At 39.3% G+C, this 21,399-nt stretch overlaps 1 protein-coding gene across 6 annotated transcripts in view; it reads left to right on the top strand.

Moving 5' to 3' along the window:
• Positions 1-19,882, top strand: part of LOC127966948 (NACHT, LRR and PYD domains-containing protein 3-like) — a 75,581-nt gene extending 55,699 nt beyond the window's left edge. For all 6 annotated transcript variants that reach the window (XM_052568290.1, XM_052568288.1, XM_052568289.1 and 3 more), the window contains 3 exons: positions 14,071-14,244; positions 17,890-17,936; positions 18,009-19,882. In XM_052568290.1, the coding sequence (XP_052424250.1) occupies positions 14,071-14,244; positions 17,890-17,936; positions 18,009-18,538 (751 nt within the window). In that variant the 3' untranslated portion in view covers positions 18,539-19,882. The remainder of the gene's footprint in view (positions 1-14,070; positions 14,245-17,889; positions 17,937-18,008) is intronic.
• Positions 19,883-21,399: the final 1,517 nt, after the last annotated feature.

Here is a 21,399-nt window from a genome sequence, read left to right as displayed (position 1 = left end):
ACACAATAGACCACAACATTCCGCCTGAAATACACCATTGGACTTTCAGAAAATGTTTATGACTGGTTCATTTCATATCTGACTGGCAGAACTGAGTACGTTGCCCTGGGCAAAGCCAAATCACTCACTCATAATGTCACTTGTGGTGTTCCTCAGGGCTCTGTGCTGGGTCCCACACTTTTCTCCATTTACATGCTCCCCCTCGGTAAAATCATTAGTAGACATGGTATATCATTCCATTGTTAAGCTGATGATACACAGCTGTATTTAAGTACAACCTCCACTTTCTCTGCTCCCCTACCAACATCCACACTGACCACCTGCCTGGAGGAGATAGAGATGTGGATGAAGCTCAATTTCCTTCAGTTAAATTGCTCTAAAACTGATGCCATCTTAATTGGTACACCACATCAACTTTGCACTTCAACCATCACCAGCATCACTTTTTCCGGCCAAAATATCTCCCTTTCCACATCGGTCAGTAATTTAGGTGTCAAAATGGATCCTCATCTCACCTTTGACACCCACATTAAACACCTATGCAAGACCTCATTCTTCCATCTCAAGAACATTGCCAAACTCCGTCCAACACTCAGCATGGAGGATGCAGAGAAGCTCGTCCATGCCTTTGTTTCTTCCAGGCTGGACTACTGTAATGCACTCCTCATCGGGATCTCTGGCAAAAGCATCCAGAGACTTCAATACATCCAAAATAGCGCTGCCAGAATCCTGATGAGGGTGCGCAAGCATGAACACATCACCCCCATCCTGAAATCTCTTCACTGGCTCCCTGTCACACTGAGAATTGAGTATAAAGTTTCCCTCCTCACCCATTAGTGTATTCACGGACATGCCCCCCTCTACCTGCAGGAACTTCTCACCCACCCAACCTTTTCACACTCTCTTCGTTCTGCAAACTCAAACATCCTCCAAATTCCCAGAACAAAACTTTGCAGCATGGGTGATAGGGCCTTTTCATCGGCTGCTCCGAGGCTGTGGAATACCCTCCCGGACTACCTGAGGGCCCCACAGACTACTGATGCTTTTAAACGCAACCTAAAAACATTTCTTTTTATAAAAGCTTTTCAATTAACGTTTTTATAGGCTTATGTTGTTCTGTTTTCTTTTTATATTGAATTACTTTGATTTTAAGATCCTCTGTAGCACTTTGAGATTGTCCAAATGTAAAGTGCATTACAAATAAAATTTATTATTATTATTATTATTATTATTATTATTACTTCTCTCTCTCTCTTTAACAGCATTAGCTCAATGATATACGTCTTCCTTCCGTTAGACTTTTCCTGCCTTGCTAAATGTTGGGCTCTTGATCAATAAATTCGCCTCAATCTGATTCAGTGAAGTCAAACCGCAAACAGTGAAGCCTCGGAGACCCGCGCTCTGTGAGGCGGGAACAGAGGACTCCGCTTGGTCTTAAAGCCTCCGGCAAACATCCACGATCACAAATAACAATGATTTTCGTAAAATAATGATTCATTATTAATTGATGATTTGTTATTATCATTATGGTCTTGTGAAAATAATAATATGGGCTGCGAGAAAATTATGAATACAAATAGTAGCCTAGTGCTGCTGAGTACAGGCATGTTTCAGCCCACTAACACACCGTTCCTCAGAGCCAAAACACAGACCGAATTCTGTTCAGCTGGAGGGGGTTGGGTTTTGGGTAGTTATTCATGGCTTGTGGGGTCAGGATAAAGGTGTGAATTGCTCTTTCATATGGATAGTGTTATGAGGCTTTCACTTGCTGAACCGGTTTATATAGGACTTTTTGGTTATATTCACAGTGCTGGCTCTCTCCGACGAGAGAAATGCAACATTCACACATTACATATTCCTTTTCGTTTAAGCTTCTTATCACAAATAAAATTCATGCCAACAGCAAACATATTTAGCTTGATCAGAAGGTTGTCTGCAAGAGTCGAGCGGGATGTTAAGAGTTAGTCTGTTTCTTTTACTGATTATTTTCGGGTTAAAGCATGATTTAAACAGATTCACACTCAATCGCTTTCACAATAATGCGTTCAAACAAATGTAATCTTACAGTTGTACATTAGCAGCATGCTATCTGATTTTGAAATTGTGATGTTAATCGATCTGTTTAGATAAAATAACTGACAAAGATGTTATTTTCATCACAAACAAAATTTTCACAGCAGAAAGCAGCAATTAAAGATTAGTTTGGCATGTCATATAGGGAAAAAAGTTTACACATAGCTTAAGCCACTTTGAAACTCTCCTGTTATTTTATTATTGACTTGATTGCAAATAAATGCACAGACACTATTTAAACTGAACAGAGATTACATAACTGAATTCAATGATGAACTGCCTTTAACTATCATTTTGCATTATTGAGACACTGTTTTCCAAATGAATGTTGTTCAGTGCTTTGACGCAATGTATTTTGTTTAGAGCACTATATAAATAAAGGTGATTGATTGATTGATTTATTTATATTTTATGTTATGAACATAACATTTCAAACATACTGAAATACTTTATTCACGGAGTGAAGGCGGAGCGTGTTTCTGGTATCAAGCCGCATTTTCACTGACGGGCCAGTGTGAGCCAGGGCTTAAAGCAGGCCGGGCGGGGCTCATAGCCCCGGGCCAGTAGCACGAGGCCAGAATAGCGCAGGGTTTCCACAGGAGCCTGAAGCACCGCTGCACGTCACTAAAACACGCCCTTTACACGCCTCTCAGAACAACGTCATGCAAACTCATTATTTCACCAACAAAGAGAAGTTATCAGAAAAAGTCACTGGAACATGCCCGATCACAAAACGAAGATGATAAAAGCGGCCGTTTGTTTGCATGCTTTGTTATATATTCACATTCAAAAGCATCGATGTAGAATAAGTGATACATTGATCATAGGCTATTGATTTAATTTATTAGGACCCAAAATTAATCACACATGAATACACTTATTTCTATTTTATTTATTTATTTTTAACACTTATGAAAATAGCCTGCTTATTCAGTCGAGTCGGTTTCTGTTTATTAGCCACAGTAGCCGTCACATTTAGAATGAATGATAATATCTCTATTTTTATAAAAGCTCCCGAACAAAAACATTAGGCTATTATATTTTTTATGACGTGAGCTAAACTCTTGAGATGAAGCTTGTGACAGATAATATACATTACTAAATACACGAGAATAAGAAGCTGACTTCTGATTTCCTCAAACGGTCATATTTACCATGTTTACTATGGTCATGTTAATGCCTAGCGTGCACAGACTTTTGCATCGCTTATAAATATTTCTGCCTTGTATGGTGATTATAATCCACATCGGATAAAGTTATTTTAAAGACTCGCTGCTGACTGAAAGTGAGTTTTGAGCTTGATTTATTTAAAAAAGTGTTTAATGCTGCTGTTATAGCTGTTATCTTTCCGAAATGATCAGCAGCGCAGACTCTCTATTTTTATAAAAGCTCCCGAACAAAAATCATTATATTTTGATGATATGCAACGTGGAGTTAAACTCACGGAACGAGACGACAGATAAAATGTTACTTAATAAATACACAATTGTGATAGAGAATAAGAAGCTGACATCTGATTTCTTCAAGCGGTCATATTTACCATGTTTACTATGGTAACGTTAATGTTTAGCGTGCATAGTCTTTTATATCGCTTATAAATATTTCTGCCTTGTTTAGTGATTATAATCCACATCGGTTCAAGTTATTTAAAACACTTGCTGCTAACTAAGAGTGAGTTTTGAGCTCAACTTATTTTAAAAAGTCTTTAATACTGGTGTTAAAGTGGTTATCTTTCTGAAATGATCCGCAGTGCAGACTCTAACATTACTCTAAAATTACTTTTAGTTGTCAATTACTAAATCTTTTTTTTTTTACATTGTGTGAATATTGTTGATTATAATGAGAGAACTTGAGTTTAATCGTGAGGACGTTTTATTAATTCTTTAGAGTTTCAAAGATTTAATCGTGCCGGTTTAATTTTATTCGTTTCTTGTTTTAGGCAAATTAGGCCTAAATAATGGGAACGAAATTATACAGTGCTTCACATTTAAACATGCAACAATTTCTTAATGTTAATTTCTCAATTTCTGAATAATATAACGTATAATTAATATAATATAAATAATACTGCACACCTTTTAAATATGTCCAATCTAAAATATGGTTTAATACTGTCAGGGTTCTGTCACTTCAGTTTAGTGGTATTCATGGTTTTGTGACAGAGCCCTGATACTCTCCTCATGTCATTGTTTTCATGTGAGCGCGCGGCTTCGAGACTGCTCGAGCCGTGCGCTCTTGTCTGCGTGTCCTGTTTCATGTTGGAGCGTGGTGTTCGGATCCTGGCACTCATGTCTTGCTGAGTTTCGGTTTCGTGTCAGGGACCGAACACTCGCGCTCCATGTTCTGTTTTGTGTTGTCTTGTATTGTTGCACACAGCTCGAGTTTTCGGCTGTGTGCTTACTTATATTTTGTCTTGTGCTGTCGCACGCAGCTTAGTTTTTACTGGCTGCGTGCTGTCTGGTGTGAACACGCAGTTTATGAGCTTGCTCATTAACTGTGTGTTTGTGTCCTATTCAAGCACATGGCTTGCGATTGGTTTGCTGGCCATGTGCTTGTTTTTGTGAGCACATGGCTTTTGTCTTTGTTCCTATGTGCCATGTGCTCTCGTCAATTGTCTTGACCCCACCCATCTTGTTACCTGATTATTGATGTAATTTTCCCCACATGTGTTCCCTCGTTACCCTCCTCATTAGCTCCCTATTTATTGTCCTTGTGTTTGCAGTCTGGTTGCTAGTTCGTCGTCTAATATTTGTCTGTGCACATCGTGTCTTGCCTTGCCTTGCCAGTCAAGTTTTGTCTGTTTTCCCCTATGGGGTAGTTTTTGTTTGTTTATTTTATTATTATTACTATTAAAGAGCTCTTCTCTCTGCATCATTGAGTCCTCGCCTCATCCTTCTACCCAAACCCTGACAGAACGAACTAGCCAGTATGAGGACTCAGCGGAAGAAGGGATTGCACCGTCCACCAGCCTCCACCCTCTCCAGCCCCCACTACCAGCATATGCTCCAGTTTAAGACTTTGATCTCTCTTCATCAACAAGGGACTGGTGTGAGGGATTTTGCCCTGGAGTTCAGTGGTACTGCAGAGGGATTGGAGTTTAATGATGCGGCCCTCAAGGACCTCTTCAATTATGCCCTTGATGAGCCTCTCAGCTGGTGGAGAATGAGGGGGCTGGACCACCTGTCGTTTGGGGAATTTGTGGAGTTTGTGGCACGTTCCCCAGCTAAGGAGGCTGCAGTGCTGCCTGTGGTCCCCGTCAAAGCTGCAGATCCACCTGTGGTGGATGAAGGAGCTGCAGCACCCCCTGAGGCGATTTGCGACACTGCAGAACCCCTAGAGGTGGCCGAAGAGACTGCAGCACCTCACTCTCGTAGACGGAAGAGGGGTAAGAAGAGGAATGGCTCTACCCCGCCACTGCCAGAGGAGCCTGATGAGGCTGCAGCGCCCCCAGAGGAGCCTGATGAGGCTGCAGCACCCCTAGAGGTGGCCGAAGAGACTGCAGCACCTCCCTCTCGTAGACGGAAGAGGGGTAAGAAGAGGAATGGCTCTACCCCGCCACTGCCAGAGGAGCCTGATGAGGCTGCAGCGCCCCCAGAGGAGCCTGATGAGGCTGCAGCGCCCCCCTCTCAGAGACGGAGGAGGAGGAGAAGAAAGGCTTCCTCCATCCCACATGGCCTGGAGGCCATTCAGGAGCCCACTGCTGGCCTGGAGGCCATCCCAGTCATGCCCAAGCTCCTTGCCCTGCCGGCGCCGCCCAAGCTCCTTGCCCTGCCGGCGCCGCCCAAGCTCCCTGCCCTGATGCCGGTTCCGTCTATGCTCCCTGCCCTGATGCCGGCTCTGCCCTTGATGAGTGCCATGCCAGCTCTGCCCTTCCTATCTGTCGGGGTCCCTGTTTGGCTGGAGGCCTCCTGGTCTCTCCGTCTGGTTCCACCCTGCTGGTCTGCCGGGGTTCCTGTTAGGCTGAATACTCGCTGGTCCATCCCTCCGGCACCGCCCTGGTGGTCTGTCGGGGTTTCTGTTAGGCCAGATCCTCGCTGGCTCATCTCTCCGGCTCCACCCTGGCCCACTGCTGGGACTCCTGGACTGCCTGAGTCTCCTTGGTTCCCTCCCTTCCCTCCCTCCCCTATTTTGTCTGTATCTTGATTTCCATGTCGTGTGTTCTGTTGTGTACCGGGTTTGTGTTGCCATGCCTGTGCTGTCTTGTTCCCGTCTTGTTTTTGGGTGTTCCTCGTTAGGTACGCCAGGTGGCGTCCCTTTTGAGGGGGGCTAGTGTCAGGGTTCTGTCACTTCAGTTTAGTGGTATTCATGGTTTTGTGACAGAGCCCTGATACTCTCCTCATGTCATTGTTTTCATGTGAGCGCGCGGCTTCGAGACTGCTCGAGCCGTGCGCTCTTGTCTGTGTGTCCTGTTTCATGTTGGAGCGTGGTGTTCGGATCCTGGCACTCATGTCTTGCTGAGTTTCGGTTTCGTGTCAGGGACCGAACACTCGCGCTCCATGTTCTGTTTTGTGTTGTCTTGTATTGTTGCACACAGCTCGAGTTATCGGCTGTGTGCTTACTTATATTTTGTCTTGTGCTGTCGCACGCAGCTTAGTTTTTACTGGCTGCGTGCTGTCTGGTGTGAACACGTAGTTTATGAGCTTGCTCATTAACTGTGTGTTTGTGTCCTATTCAAGCACATGGCTTGTGATTGGTTTGCTGGCCATGTGCTTGTTTTTGTGAGCACATGGCTTTTGTCTTTGTTCCTATGTGCCATGTGCTCTCGTCAATTGTCTTGACCCCACCCATCTTGTTACCTGATTATTGATGTAATTTTCCCCACATGTGTTCCCTCGTTACCCTCCTCATTAGCTCCCTATTTATTGTCCTTGTGTTTGCAGTCTGGTTGCTAGTTCGTCGTCTAATATTTGTCTGTGCACATCGTGTCTTGCCTTGCCAGTCAAGTTTTGTCTGTTTTCCCCTACGGGGTAGTTTTTGTTTGTTTATTTTATTATTATTACTATTAAAGAGCCCTTCTCTCTGCATCATTGAGTCCTCGCCTCATCCTTCTACCCAAACCCTGACAAATACCATGTAGCTTAGAAAATATAAGCACAGACTCTTTCTCGTTCTGAGAAATGCGCATAACTTCCTAAGTACCAAACTTTCGTCTGACTGAAGCCATCAAATCTAACACATCAGTGAGGCAAAACTGACGGCTATTAGCGAAAATGTGCTTTGATGCGCTTGTTTAATAACTTGTGGTTAAAGCGCCACTCAGCGGTCAAAGGCTGCAAATGCACTTTATACCGCCGCCGCGGCGGTACGTGCTTTTGAATGTCTACTTAGTGTATCACCCCTGTTTCACACCGCAAGCGTGAGTGGTGCGCGAGCAGCATGTCTGCGCAACTACATCGTCACTGCAGCAGCAGACTCTCGCAAGTATTCACACTTGGAAGCGTAGAAGTACAGCATCACAGCAGCGGCTGCAAAGCGTGTTCGGCAGACAGTATAACCATTTCAAACAATGGGTATAATTCTTTCAACATTTGTTTTTATAACAATACACCATACTTTTACACAAAAAGATTAATTAAAAAGTTGAAATGGGTAAATACATGTTTGTTATACTTAATTATCTTTTCTGGCATAATTGTTAAAACACTAGAAATTGGCATTGTTGTTAAAACTCTTGACATGCTTATTCTGTGCATTTTGAACACGTTTTGTGTTAAATCACATTTATTTTGTCCATCAAAAGTGTGCTTTCACTTTAATTGAGCGTGAGCAGCACAGCAAAAATAGACCGGACGCCGAAACCCCCGCTGCACTGCTGTTCACGCGGCGCTCCTGATTGATGCTCATGCGCTGCTCCTGGTCCCGGTGTGAATGCACTCATTGATTAATATGGACGGCGAAAAAAAAATACTCCACTCACGCTTGCGGTGTGAAACAGGGGTCAGTCATAAAAGTAGTTCTGGGCTTTTTGATTTATAATTTTTAAGCTAACTTAATTGTTATTCTTGGCTTTAAAATTAAAAATCCTTTGAAAATTAATTTAATCCAAACTGTGTAAATATTTAAAGTATATTGAAATATATTGCAGATATGTTCACTGAACATAAACCTAACAGAGCACTCAGATCACTAGGATCGCGTCAGTTAGAAATACCAAGGGTTCACACAAAACAAGGGGAGTCCTCCTTTAGTTACTATGCTGCCTGCAGTTGGAATCAGCTTCCAGAAGAGATCTGATGTGCTAAAACACTAGTCACATTTAAATCTAGACTCAAAACGCATCTTTTTAGCTGTGCATTTATTGAATGAGCACTGTGCAATGTCCGAACTGATTGCACTATATTTTCACTATTTTATTTTTTTTATGTAAAATCATTTTCTAACTTTTTTTAAATGTTTAATTCATTTTAAAAGTTTAAAAGTTTTATTTTATTTCTTCATGATTATTTTACTTTCATGTAAAGCACTTTGAATTACCATTTTGTACGAAATGTGCTATATAAATAAATTTACCTTGCCTAAAGTATAGTCAAACCATAGAACCGTAGATTTTCATTGGTATTGGTACTGAATAATGACAGTTTGGTACCGTGACAACACTAGATTAGAGATAATGAAGGTAAGGCTGCTTTAATTATTTATAGGGGTTCTCTCTAGTGCTGTTTGGATAGATGGTGTAATTACTGATGATGGACTGGCCGTGTTAATTATCCGCACGTGCTTCTTCCTGAATTTGGTTAGTAAAACAAAGACTCAAAAAAAAACCCGGTCCTTTCCTTGGTTTTTTCTTTGCACTGAAATAATCTCAGGCCCTCTATTGTTTACACTGCAACATCAGACCTCAAACCCCAGCTTTCTGTGAAGCAGTGGAATGCTGGAGTCTGACCTACTGGAAAACTTGGAGGATGAAGTGGACAGGGAAACGGGGAAGGGGGTGAAAAACAGCTTTATACAGAGCTTTAACAACACATTTCAGTCAAGTTTTAAATTAAGAGGGAACATTATCTAAGTTAATTTAACTTTCCAAACCTGAGACATTCGCTTTTGAAAGGGAACTTCACACTGCATCCTCTAGAGAGCGCTATGGGAACGGTATACCAATGCTGCCATGCTGAGGGATAAGTGCCTAGGTAACTGTCTCCCCAAATCAGGACTTGAGGAACAGCATCTCTACTAGAGAACGCGCTAGGCTATACGACAGGCTTAAGCTCTAATCATCATAGACTAACTCATCCGCCAGAGTCTGGAGCTCAAAAAGTGGAGGTCTCAGCATAAAGACTCTCTAAACTGAGTGGAGACCTAACTACACTCAATGCCAGAGGCATGTAGTGGGGACTCAAATAAAAAGAGCCTACTACTCACATTACTGCCTAAGCGGAGCTCTAGGGAGTGGATGCTTTAGCAGGATGACTCTCTTAAACGAGAGGAAGCCTAGCACTCAACCCCTATTAGAGAAACTCTTAAGAATGGAGGCCTCAGCATGACGACTCTCTAGAGCGAGAGGAGGCCTGACAACACTCAGCGCTAAAGACAATTAGCAAGGCTCACAAAAAAGGAGCATACAATAATGACAATAATTGAAAACAATAATGCTGTTTAAGCGAGCTATGAGGAGCAGAGGCTTTAGAAGGTTAACTTTCTTAATCCTCTGGAGTCTGAGGGTATTTTTGGGGCTGAGAAAAGTTTTGTCATGCCCTGACATTTGTGTTTTTTTCAGTTTCTTATACACATCTAAATGGCTAAAGTCTAATCTCACTGTAATCAGCATAAACTGGGCTATAATAATAAGTGAAATGCATGTATGTACATGATTGTGTTTTTGAGAAAAAAAATGTTATACGTGGTTAGCGAAAAAACGAAAAGTTAAATCGCTTGAATAAGGCCATAAAACACATACAGAACATTGGTTCCCGGGACTTTTGAGAACTTAAGCTTGTAGCCTACATTTTTTCTTTCTAAATTATGTGAAAATCATCTTGTTTACTCACTCACATAAAACAATATATTGATTTAAATTTAAGACAATTTTTGTTGGTAAAAGTCATATGCGAGTAGGCATCAACTATCATGAATATCATTGTGATTTACACCTGAGAAGACAAAGCCCTGAATAATGAGCTGCATAATGAGCCATTCAGTCAGCTGTTGTCACTGAGAGGGAGGAGTTACAAGAATGTGAGGACAAAATAAATCTATATAATTTTATGTTTGTAGTTTATTTAGAATATATTTCATTATCCCACAACATAATTGAATATCCACTTGGGGGAGCAGTTAAACAGTTTATTAGGAACAATCAAAGCTGACTTTCAAACAGAATTTTTTGCATCATTACTTCATTCACACAATCCTTCAGAAATCCTTTTAACAATCTTATTTTCTACAAAAAATTATTATTATTATTAATGTTGAAAAGAGCTGAGAATATTTTTTTTTCCGTTTTTTTTAGGGGGGATAAATTGAAATAACAGCATTGTTTGTTACATTGTAAAGTTATCTTTATTTGTTACATTTATATTATTTACATCAAGAATGGTATAGTATTATAGTAGTCTTTTGAATGGTATAGTATTGTATATTGTTATTGAAACTTCATAATATTTCACTTAATTATACATTTAGTCAGGAATTATAGTTTGGAAAAAGTCTAACTAGTAAAATGTTTACAAGTTATGTGAAAACTAGTACAAGTATATAAATAAATAAAAAGAGACTTACTCATGTTTATGATCTCTGCTGAATAAAGCACTTCTTTTTTTCTGAAGATACCCAAATCTCAAATCCTCAGCCACATCACATCTTTTTGGGGTGAATTATGTCTCTCCTCTCATCGTGAAGCAAACAGTAAAATAAAAAAAACTCGAAAAACAGTCTCGCTGCGTTGTCTTCTGTTGTGTGAGTGTATTCAAACAGCGCGCTTCAGTGAAACATTAGAATCTGAATAGCGCGTTCAGCGCAGGTGCGTGGTCACATTAGAAGATAATGAAGGGAGACGTGAAAAATGGACCTCGCATTGTTCTCATATGGATTACTTTATCACAGAATATTTGTTTTCGACAGCACTTTTAGCTTAAAAGTAGACATGTCAAGCTTTCTGTAGATATATCTCTCATGTCTCTTCTATAGATATATCTCATGTCTCTTTGTTGAGTATTCACTGAGTTACAGTTCATTTTAATGACGTGTGTCTAAATGAAGATCAGCACATACAAAGGCTGCAGACAGCACACCTTGTTTGTTATCTTTACTTTATAAGTGCACCAAGTTTTGTTGTTATTATGTCTGTATGCAAAAAAGTAGCCCCTTTTTACAGATTTGATTGATGTATTGCTCTTATCTGTATGATCAAAACTGAAAGTGTAATTTAAGATATTTTCGGGGTTGAAAATGAAAATGCCTCATAACGCGTATACGCGTTAATCGACTTCAGAGGGTTAAACAAGAGGAAGCCTAACAAAACCCAAACTAGTTGAGTAGCTCTTAAGAATGGCGGTTTCATTCCGCTAAAATGAGAGGAGACCAACTACTAAACACTAGACACACTGCCAACAACTCAGAAGCTAGAATACTAAGCTAGGAGTACTAACCATGCTAAGTGTTGTAATCGGCAAGAAGGCCCTCAGATGAGGGGGGGTACTCGAAAGCTCGCCTGAAGAGCGACTCCGAGGAGGCCCACAAGAGCCTAACAGCCACATATCTCTGTTGAAAGAGCACTAGGAACTGTGATCTCGGCACAGCAATCCTCAAGGGAGGGGAGCTAACAGGCTCAAGAACAGCTGAGAGGATGAGGAAGCTCCAACAAGAGCCTAACAACTCAAAAAACTTGCTTTTACCAAGTCAGGAGCCTCTTTCACCAGTAATGTAGATACACCACATTGTAAAATAAATATTTATATTAGTGGTGGGCATAGATAATTTTTTTAATCTCACTGTGATCTTGAAATTAATCTAGATTAAAATGGCTAATTCGAATTCTGCCAAAGGGATTCAGAATATGTGTGTTAACCAATTAAAATTGACAAACAGTAAGTCTTTGAGAAGGAGTTTATCAATCTAGGTGGTGCATTAGACCAGGGGCTCATCTCCTGTTTCCAAAATGCATCCCAAAGTGCTTGAAAAAGCTGTAAACTAATTCCACGTTGCACAAGGTGCAAACAACCTTATGCCTGTTTCACACATACTCCGTCTGCAGTGCATATGCGCTGCATATTTTTTTACGCACCAATGTTAACGGATTCTAGTTGCATTCCATGAGCGTTTACGTCTGCAGCAGTACAGTGATAATTTACGTACCGAGAAGCAAACTTGTCCTGTGTAAAAGCACATCAGGGTCCGTGCTGCACCACATACGTAATGCACACGCACTGCAGATCGAGTATGTGTGAAACAGGCGTGAGCAGGGCCATAGCTGGGGTCAGCGGGGACCCGGTGAAGGTTGTACCAGTGGGCCCTGTTTGAAATTGTTTAATTTGTATGTTCATTTATTTTTATTTATTTGTGCTATTTACAAAATGTTTAAAGGGGGGGTGAAATGCTCGTTTTCACTCAATATCCTGTTAATCTTGAGTACCTATAGAGTAGTACTGCATCCTTCATAACTCCAAAAAGTCTTTAGTTTTATTATATTTTCCCGGAAAAACACGACCAAGAGCGTTTGGAAACTGTGACATTACCGTGAAAAACCACCCAAAACAAACCATGGCTAACAGTCAGATTCAGCCGTTTATTTATGATCCAGAATCAGATCCTGAGGCTGAAACTGAACGAGAGCAGCATCAGCAACGACTCGCTCCGAGCGGGGCTCGAACCCGGGTCTCTGGCATGGGAGGCGGACGCACTAACAAGGAGGCAGAGATATTCTAAGCAGTTTTACTCACCGCCTGCGGTTCCAACACACGATACTGACCCTTTTTCGTTGGGATTGCTTAATCCTTAAAAAAATAAACGATACGCAAATCCGTCGTCAAACTGGGCCTTGTTTGTAAAACAAGCATCTTCGAAATGCAGGGAGAAACACTGCCATGAATAAAGAATGGTGTCAAAACGCCTGCAAGAGTGACTTTGTCTAATGAATCATGAGCAAATTGGTGATGATCCGTGCTTTTTTCAGCATGATGGAGCACCATGTCACAAAGCAAGAGTGATAAAGAAGTGGCTCGAACATCATTACATTGAGATTTTTGATCTGTGGCTAGGCAACTCCCCCAATCTCAATACTAAAGAAAACCTGTGGTCAGTCCTCAAAAGGTGAGTGGACAAGCAGAAGCCCACAAATTGTGATCAACTCCGAGAAAACGGCAAAAATGGATAAGCATTTATCAGGATTTGGCCCAGAAGCTAATATCCAGCATGCCAGAATGAATTGCAGAGGTTATGAAGAACAAGGGTCAACACTGTAAATACTCATTTTTTTGCAAATCAAAGCCTTTAAAACTTATGATATGCTTGTCATCGTTTTTCAGTATACCACTGAAATAGAAATTGTGTTTTACAAAGTTTGCTGTCACTGCCAAAACTTTTGGCCATAACTGTAAGCACAAAATTACACAAATCACAAATCATTATCCATAAATTAAAAATGAATATTATAAATATGAAATATGGTAATTTGCAGCCAAAAGGAATGTTTCAACCAGTCAAATGACTGAGAACTAATTCTGAGGTCTGAGAATGTCCTCATATCAGCACATTTGTATGAGGCTTGTGAAAATAGTATATGTTTCTATGCTTCTACCTCCTCAGCGCATTTCTCGGTCATCTTTAAAATAAAATAATCTGATTTTCATTACACAAACAAGCTAATTGCACATATTCATAAAGTGACAGTTCTGTCTCTGTGAATATTACACGTTTGACTCAACTGACAAGATCAGAATAACAACAAATATGCACAATACTTTATGTTGAATAATCAGTTCAATACAAAAATGATACAACACAATGTTATATACAGAACAAACTAACTAATGTGATGTGGGCTGCTGCTGTATGTTTTTGTAGGTTGTCTGGCTGTATGGTGACAGAGGAGGGATGTCGTTATATATCTTCAGCTCTGACTTTAAACCCCTCACACTTGAGAGAGCTGGATCTGAGTTATAATCACCCAGGAGATTCAGGAGTCAAGCTGCTCCAGGAAAAACGGGAGGATCCAAACTGCTCACTGGACAAATTCAAGTAAGTTGAGCATGAAGAGCTTTTAGGTTTTATTGATTAAACATTTCAGTGTCTTTGGGTATATCTTTATGCAACAATATTTAGACTTTTCTGAAGATTAAAATATTAACTAAGCTGCTCAAACAAAACAAAATAGTACTTTTAACTCACTCCCTATCTGATTTTAAAAGAGGAGCATACAGTGAAAACACAATGGAGGATATATATATATATATATATATATATATATATATATATATATATATATATATATATATATATATATATATATTTTTTTTTTTTTTTTAAAAGCAATGTTTTGCACATATTATATCTTATGTGATTTTGAGAGCGAGATTTCCTCGTGAGTAACAGTGTGTGATGTTTTGTGATAACCACAACAGCTGAAAAAAACTTTGAATTCATGTTTTGAAGAATAGATTCGCTTTAAATGTGCAACCTCCCTTTGTGAATTCACCGCACACTGGGAAGTGTTACTAAAACAAGATTCAAACAATCAGAATATTGTACCTGGTCAAGAGTGCCCAATGTTGAAATGTGAATACTACACCATTACTGATATTATACAGTTCTGGAGGCTCTACATAATGCAGAGGTTGACTGTCTGCTCTGCCTACAGTTTGCAGTGGTCCTACACTATGCAATGCTTCATAAACCATTGTTTTACTTAATTCTGCTGAGGTGAAATTCATTGCAGTCCCCTATTGGGATACGTATTGTTACTTTACTGGTGATGCAAAGCCCTACTAGCAACCACCCCGTGTACTCTAGCAACTGCACAGCAACACCCTATCAACCATGTTGTGTACCTTGGCAACCACATAGCGACCAACCAGAACATGTTATCAACTGCATTGCAACCACCCAAGTACCCTAGCAACTGTATAGCAACAACATAGAAACCACCCTGACTACCTTAGCAATCACATAGCAATACTCTAGAAACCACCCTGAACACATTATCAACCACAAAGCAACCACATCATGCTGTTAGGGGAATTACAGTTATAACTAAAGGACCAGGTGTTGTCACAATGAAGACCAGGAGTCAGAGATTAATTAAATTAATAATAATAATTTTACTTGAAGAAAATAGTTTGCAGTTTCATAAACAGAAGTCAGCTTCAATACTGTCAACAAAGTTCGTAGGCCGCTCTCCAGTACAATACAAAATCAACCACAGTTACACTCCAGACAGAAGACATTAGTTGCGTCAAATCGCTGGTCAGCAGCAATCTGATAGACTTAGAAGACAATATTCACATATGGGCATAAACATCTTCAGCATATCTCCAATGATTGTAGCCGGCGTCAACACGGGTGACGAAGACACTTCATCTCAGGTCCAGATGTCAGCAATGTCAGCAGAAACTATTCTTCTGTACAGAACATAGGTGCTGACACACACACACACACACACACACACACACACACAAGCCCATATCTACAATTCAAGGTCCTCTAAGCACTGGCAAGTCTTTTATCACTACGGTTGGATACACACACATAATAGGGCAACATTAATCTTGAGGAATAGAAATACAGGCTAGAACAGGATTCTTAATACCTAGTATACATTTCTAAATGTCATAGTGCTACATTTCGTCCCTCTCAGCGCACGTAGAGGAAGGGCCTCTCCTGACCCTTTTAGCTGACCTTGTGACCCTAGGAGAAGGAATACACTCACATATGTGACCAATCACGGAAAGTAGGGACACAAGTTGGTTCTGGGGCATTTTGAGTTATTCACAGATTCTGAAAGTGTAGTCTCCAACCGATGTGTAACACATGGAAATCCGATAATATTTGGAGAAGTTGTGGCCATTTGAAGGTAGGCACTCAAAAAAGCTGAAAAAGCAGGAAATAGCCTCTGAAGATTGTGGAGTTCTCACTGCTGCGAGTGACAATGGGGCTCATTTACATCTCATTTAGATAAGCCATACCCCCTGCATAGCAACGACAGACACAACGGGAAAAATCTGACCGCATACTATTAATAATAAAGGAGAATGTGCATTGTAAATGTCAGGAATTTATCTTTTTTTACCTTTATAAAAATTGATTTAGAGCTTGAAATATGTGAGTTTTATCTTTTTATAAAAAATCTTTAATCTTTCAAATGTGGCCATCATTTTTAATGTTATTATTTTAATGTTTATGTAAACAAAAAGCACATATTGATGCTAATTTTATTTGTTATTTGCTGGTTTTTTACAGAAAACTTGGTGAATTGATTTCATTGTGTAGCATTAGGACTTTTTTAACAGGATTCTGTGATAACCGATGAGCTATGAGCTAGCTAGTAACAATAGGTAGATATGGGAAGGTCTAAACATGGACTAAACATGAGATAATGTGTATGTGTTCTTAGAATGAACACAAAACGACAAACTTTGATGTTTATGGAAACTCACCCGGAGTCGTCTTTGTGGATGTAACCATCTCCGAAGTTTGCACTGTCCGTCTGTTTGCCTCTAAATGTTACGGATTTTCCCCATTTCTCTGTCTTTATCCCCATCAAATGTTACTATCGATAATAGCCTCTGATATCTTACGGTCCAACTCGTCTGACGCCAGTCCAATACATTCTTCCTCGTCGTCATCTTCGCTCAGTTGTAGATTAGGGATATTATACAGTCTTATTATGCCGCTTTCATCGTCATTCAGATCGTCTTCAGAATCAGTGAGCGCTTGTTTATAAGCATCCGGCTTGTCAAAGAAGTACTTCAAAGCATTTTCGGTGTAACGGCCACGGTTCAGCTCATCTGCGTTCATCTTTGCGCCGTACATCTTCACTGAATTTTGATATCAGGTACAGCCGGCCAGAACGCTGCATACTAAGTAGCCACGCTTCCCTCGGAGGACGGGGGCAATAACAAAAGAAACAAAAGCCGGCTTATCCAGTATGAAAATACAGACAGACAATGAAACGCCCCTACTGCTTGCTAGAATCTCAGACAAACTAGCTGATTTCAACCTCAAAATGTACGCTTTTAAATATACCAATACTGCTATCTCAAACACGGAGAGGCTTCTTTGTGATATCAACTAACAGATTCTGCAAAAAAACGAAAATCACCAATTTTGAAAAAAAAAATCACTTCTTTCTCATTTTGCTCGAAAGTTGTGCTGCTGACTTGTGTCACTGGTTTCCGTGACGGGTCACATATGCTCGTGTCTGTTACTTCTAAACACTTCTAAAGGAGAAAATATATATCTGTGTAAGCAGCATGCATCTATCTATATGTATAAAGATGACTTTTTACTTATTTAGTTAAATCATACAACAATCTTGGAGGTTAAATACTGATCAAACACTTGATTTATAATTACACAATATTAATGAGATTATATATATATATATATATATATATATATATATATATATATATATATATATATATATATATATATATATATATATAGAAGAAAGGATATGATCAGCAGCATCCTCTCAATCCTCTTCTTCATAATTACACAATATTAATGAGATAATATATATATTGAAGAAAGGATATGATCAGTGGCATCCACTCAATCATCTCCTTCAATGCACCTTAGCAACCCCCCTGAGTACCTTGTATAGTAACTGCATAGCAACAGCAATTTGTTCACTGACTGATTGTGACTCTGTGTGTTTTTTAGTGTGGATAATGGAGGAGAATCCAGGATTACACCAGGACTAAAGAAATGTAGGTCTAAACACACACATACACAGCTGTAGTGATTGTTGTTGTTATTAATGTCTTTGTTCTTGTATTCAGATGCTTGTTTTTTCACACTGGATCCAAACACAGCAAAAACTGATCTCATTCTGTCTGAGGAGAACAGAAACGTGACAGGTGTGCAAGAGAACCAGCCGTATCCTGATCATCCAGACAGATTTGATGTGCGTCAGGTGTTGTGCAGAGAGAGCGTGCCTGAACGCTGTTATTGGGAGATTGAATGGAGTGGAAATTATGGTGTGTGGATATCAGTGTCATATAAGAGCATCAGGAGGAAGGGACGGGGTGAGGAGTGTGAGTTTGGATATAATGATAAGTCCTGGAGTTTGATCTGCACTCCTGACAGTTACTCATTCAGACACAATAACATAGAGACAGATCTCCCTGTAGAGTCCATCATCAGGAGAATAGGAGTGTATGTGGATCACAGAGCAGGAACTCTGTCCTTCTACAGCATCTCTGACAAAATGAGCCACATCCACACAGTCCAGACCACATTCACTCAGACGCTCTATCCTGGGGTTGGTTTTTTTTCTTATGGATCATCAGTGAAACTGCTGATGAATTAGAAGAGTCTCACGAGAGATTCTACCCATAATTCTTTGAGCTGCATGAATCAGTAACAGTGGGATGTTATAGAGTCTCTTCATAACATAAAATCAATCTATATCAACAAAATTAAATTTTTCAATGCAGAGGAAACACAGAAGAGGGACTTCAATGTATTTACCCACTGTTTAATGCAGGACATGAATGCATTTGACCTGCAGTTACAATTGCATGAATAATGTTTTGATATAAAAGACATAAAATGTTTAATACTTATTTGAAAAAAAAAACATTATTAATAAAATCAACAGATACGTTAAATGTGAAATTAAAACTGCCAGTAGGTGTCAGAAAGTCTCTTAATAAGTGAGTCATTGCGATTGAACCAAATCATATAAACTGGTGATTCTTCAGGAACGAAACACCATCATTGTGTAGAGAGGCAAAACTGTGCTATGGTGGCTGTGTTTGGAATTATTTTTGTTGTCGAAATAGAGCAAAAACAGGCAATATGGTGTCTAGAATGCAAGTCTCATAATTCAATTCTTGTTTATTGAACTGTTGTAGAAAACAATCTATATGTAATCATGCTGATTTTTGAAAATATGGCACTGTTCATGTGATATTGATTTCCTATATGAAATGATATAAATATATACATTTTCTGCCCCATATCTTCAATTGTGTGCATTTTAGCAGACTGAATCATAAAGTAAAAGAACACACTCTAAATGTTCACGTACTAGTGTAATCTACCAGACTTCATTGCATATCGTTAGAATAGCAATTACAATATGATCACAGACGATATATATATCACACACGCTGCACCACTGTCTTTTTGGCTAATTTGTGCAAAACCTTTTGCTAAACTGTCAAAGATTAATTTTAACCACCAATGCAAAGATGCAAGTTTTACCTTAAATCTGTGTGCTTGCAAAGGGTTGATGTCAAGATTTTATAAGCTGCTAGTTTGGTCTTTCTATGCAAACACAACTTACAACTTCATAATAGAGCTTAAATATGGCCAGGGCTTCACTTCATTTCCTTCGAGTTCGATTATTTGACAGCTGCAGTCAGGGAAAATGAAAGAAAAACACTATAGTTAAAATATCTAATATTCACATATGAAAGTTTATTACTTGAAGTTATGTGCATTTCTTACAACAAATTCAAGCAGGATAAATGTCAAGCCTGTGCCTGGGTCTGTGCTTATATTTTCTCTTAGCTACATGGTATTAAAGCTGCAGTAGGGAACTTTTGTAAAAAAGTATTTTTTACATATTTGTTAAACCTGTCATTATGTCCTGACAGTAGAATATGAGACAGATAATCTGTGAAAAAAATCAAGCTCCTCTGGCTCCTCCCTGTGTCCTATTGCCATTTGCAGAAACTCCCATCGCTCCCGGTAAAAAACAACCAATCAGAGCAGCGGTCCGTAACTTTGTTTGTGTTCAAAATGTAGAAAAATGTATATAATAAGTGGGTACACCATGAATCCATTTTCCAAACCGTGTTTTTGGCTTGTCCTGAATCACTAGGGTGCACCTATAATAAGTGTTTATAGTCTGACTATTTTAGATTGCTTCGGGGGTACCGCGGGGGAGTAACCCAGTACCTTTGTGATTCTTCATAGACATAAACAGAGAGAAGTAGTTCCGGCTACAATGTTCTTCCGCAATACGCAGGCAGTTCTGTTTATTAACCGCTAGCTAGAGCGTCAAAAGTTACCTACCGCAGCTTTAAACCATATTTGAGATTTGATACATTTAAAAGGTGTGCAGTATTATTTATATTATATGAATACTAGGTCTATATTTTAATTTATATTTTAAAATTCCTTAAAACGGCATGCATTTTGTTATTCGTTACCTGTCCTTTATTTTGACAGTTAACTTCTTGGGAAAAATATATTTTTCTGTACACTGATTATGAAATTGTTGCATGTTTTATAAATTATTTCCTTTATTTTAGTAAAATGTGAGGCACTGTATAATTTCGTTCCAATTATTTAGGCCTAATTAGCCTAAAACAAGAAATGAATAAATTAAACCTGCACTATTAAATCTTTGAAACTCTAAAGAATGGACGGATTAATAAAACGTCCTCACGATTAAACTCAAGTTCTCTCATTATAATCAACAAAATGCACACAATGTAAAAGAGTTTTATTTATTGACAACTTCAGTGATTTTAAAGGGAGCCTTCTTTACTTGCTTTCATATAATTTAGGTAAAAATAAAATTGCAGCCGCATTTAAATGCAGGTGTGTAAAATGTCAGAGTGCAAGATTTGTGCAGCGCTGAAGCTGAGTTCGATGTGCAGTATTTATTCTTATTTGTTTTATCTTCATTACAGATGTTTGGTTTTATTTTGGATAATTTTATGTAAAAACATATTTACGTTGCTATGCATAATGCAAATGTGAAGTAATATTCATATTCAAATGTTTGTGCGAAAATTATTAATGTGCATGCATGACAGAGAGACGTCTCGATCACTTGAATTTTTTTCTGATAATAAAATAACTTAAAATTGTGGTGTCTCACATGAGAAATATATCTACAGAAAGTTTGAAATGTCTTTTAAACGAATGTTAGATTATTTCATGATCTCTGTCAGATATTGCTGTGAGGTTGCAATCCCTCCTCCCTTCCTACTCACTCCTTCCACAGATGTTTCCTGTTTTTGCAACATATAAGTGTTTTTGTCTTCTCTTTATCTCCTGCCCTCCCTTTCCTTGTCCTATGTTTTTCTCCCTTCTCCCATCTGTGTTTTCACTCTCTATGGTTTAGTCTTATGTCCAAATGTATACCCGCATGCGCAGATGATACCTAAAGGTGAATCGGTGCAGATTGGTGGGGGGACCTTTTAGGCACAG

This window comes from Carassius gibelio, chromosome A4, assembly GCF_023724105.1.
Source record: "Carassius gibelio isolate Cgi1373 ecotype wild population from Czech Republic chromosome A4, carGib1.2-hapl.c, whole genome shotgun sequence".
Lineage (NCBI taxonomy): Eukaryota > Metazoa > Chordata > Actinopteri > Cypriniformes > Cyprinidae > Carassius > Carassius gibelio.
The sequence above is the reverse complement of the archived record's forward strand: the minus strand, read 5'-3'. Positions and strand labels throughout refer to the sequence as shown.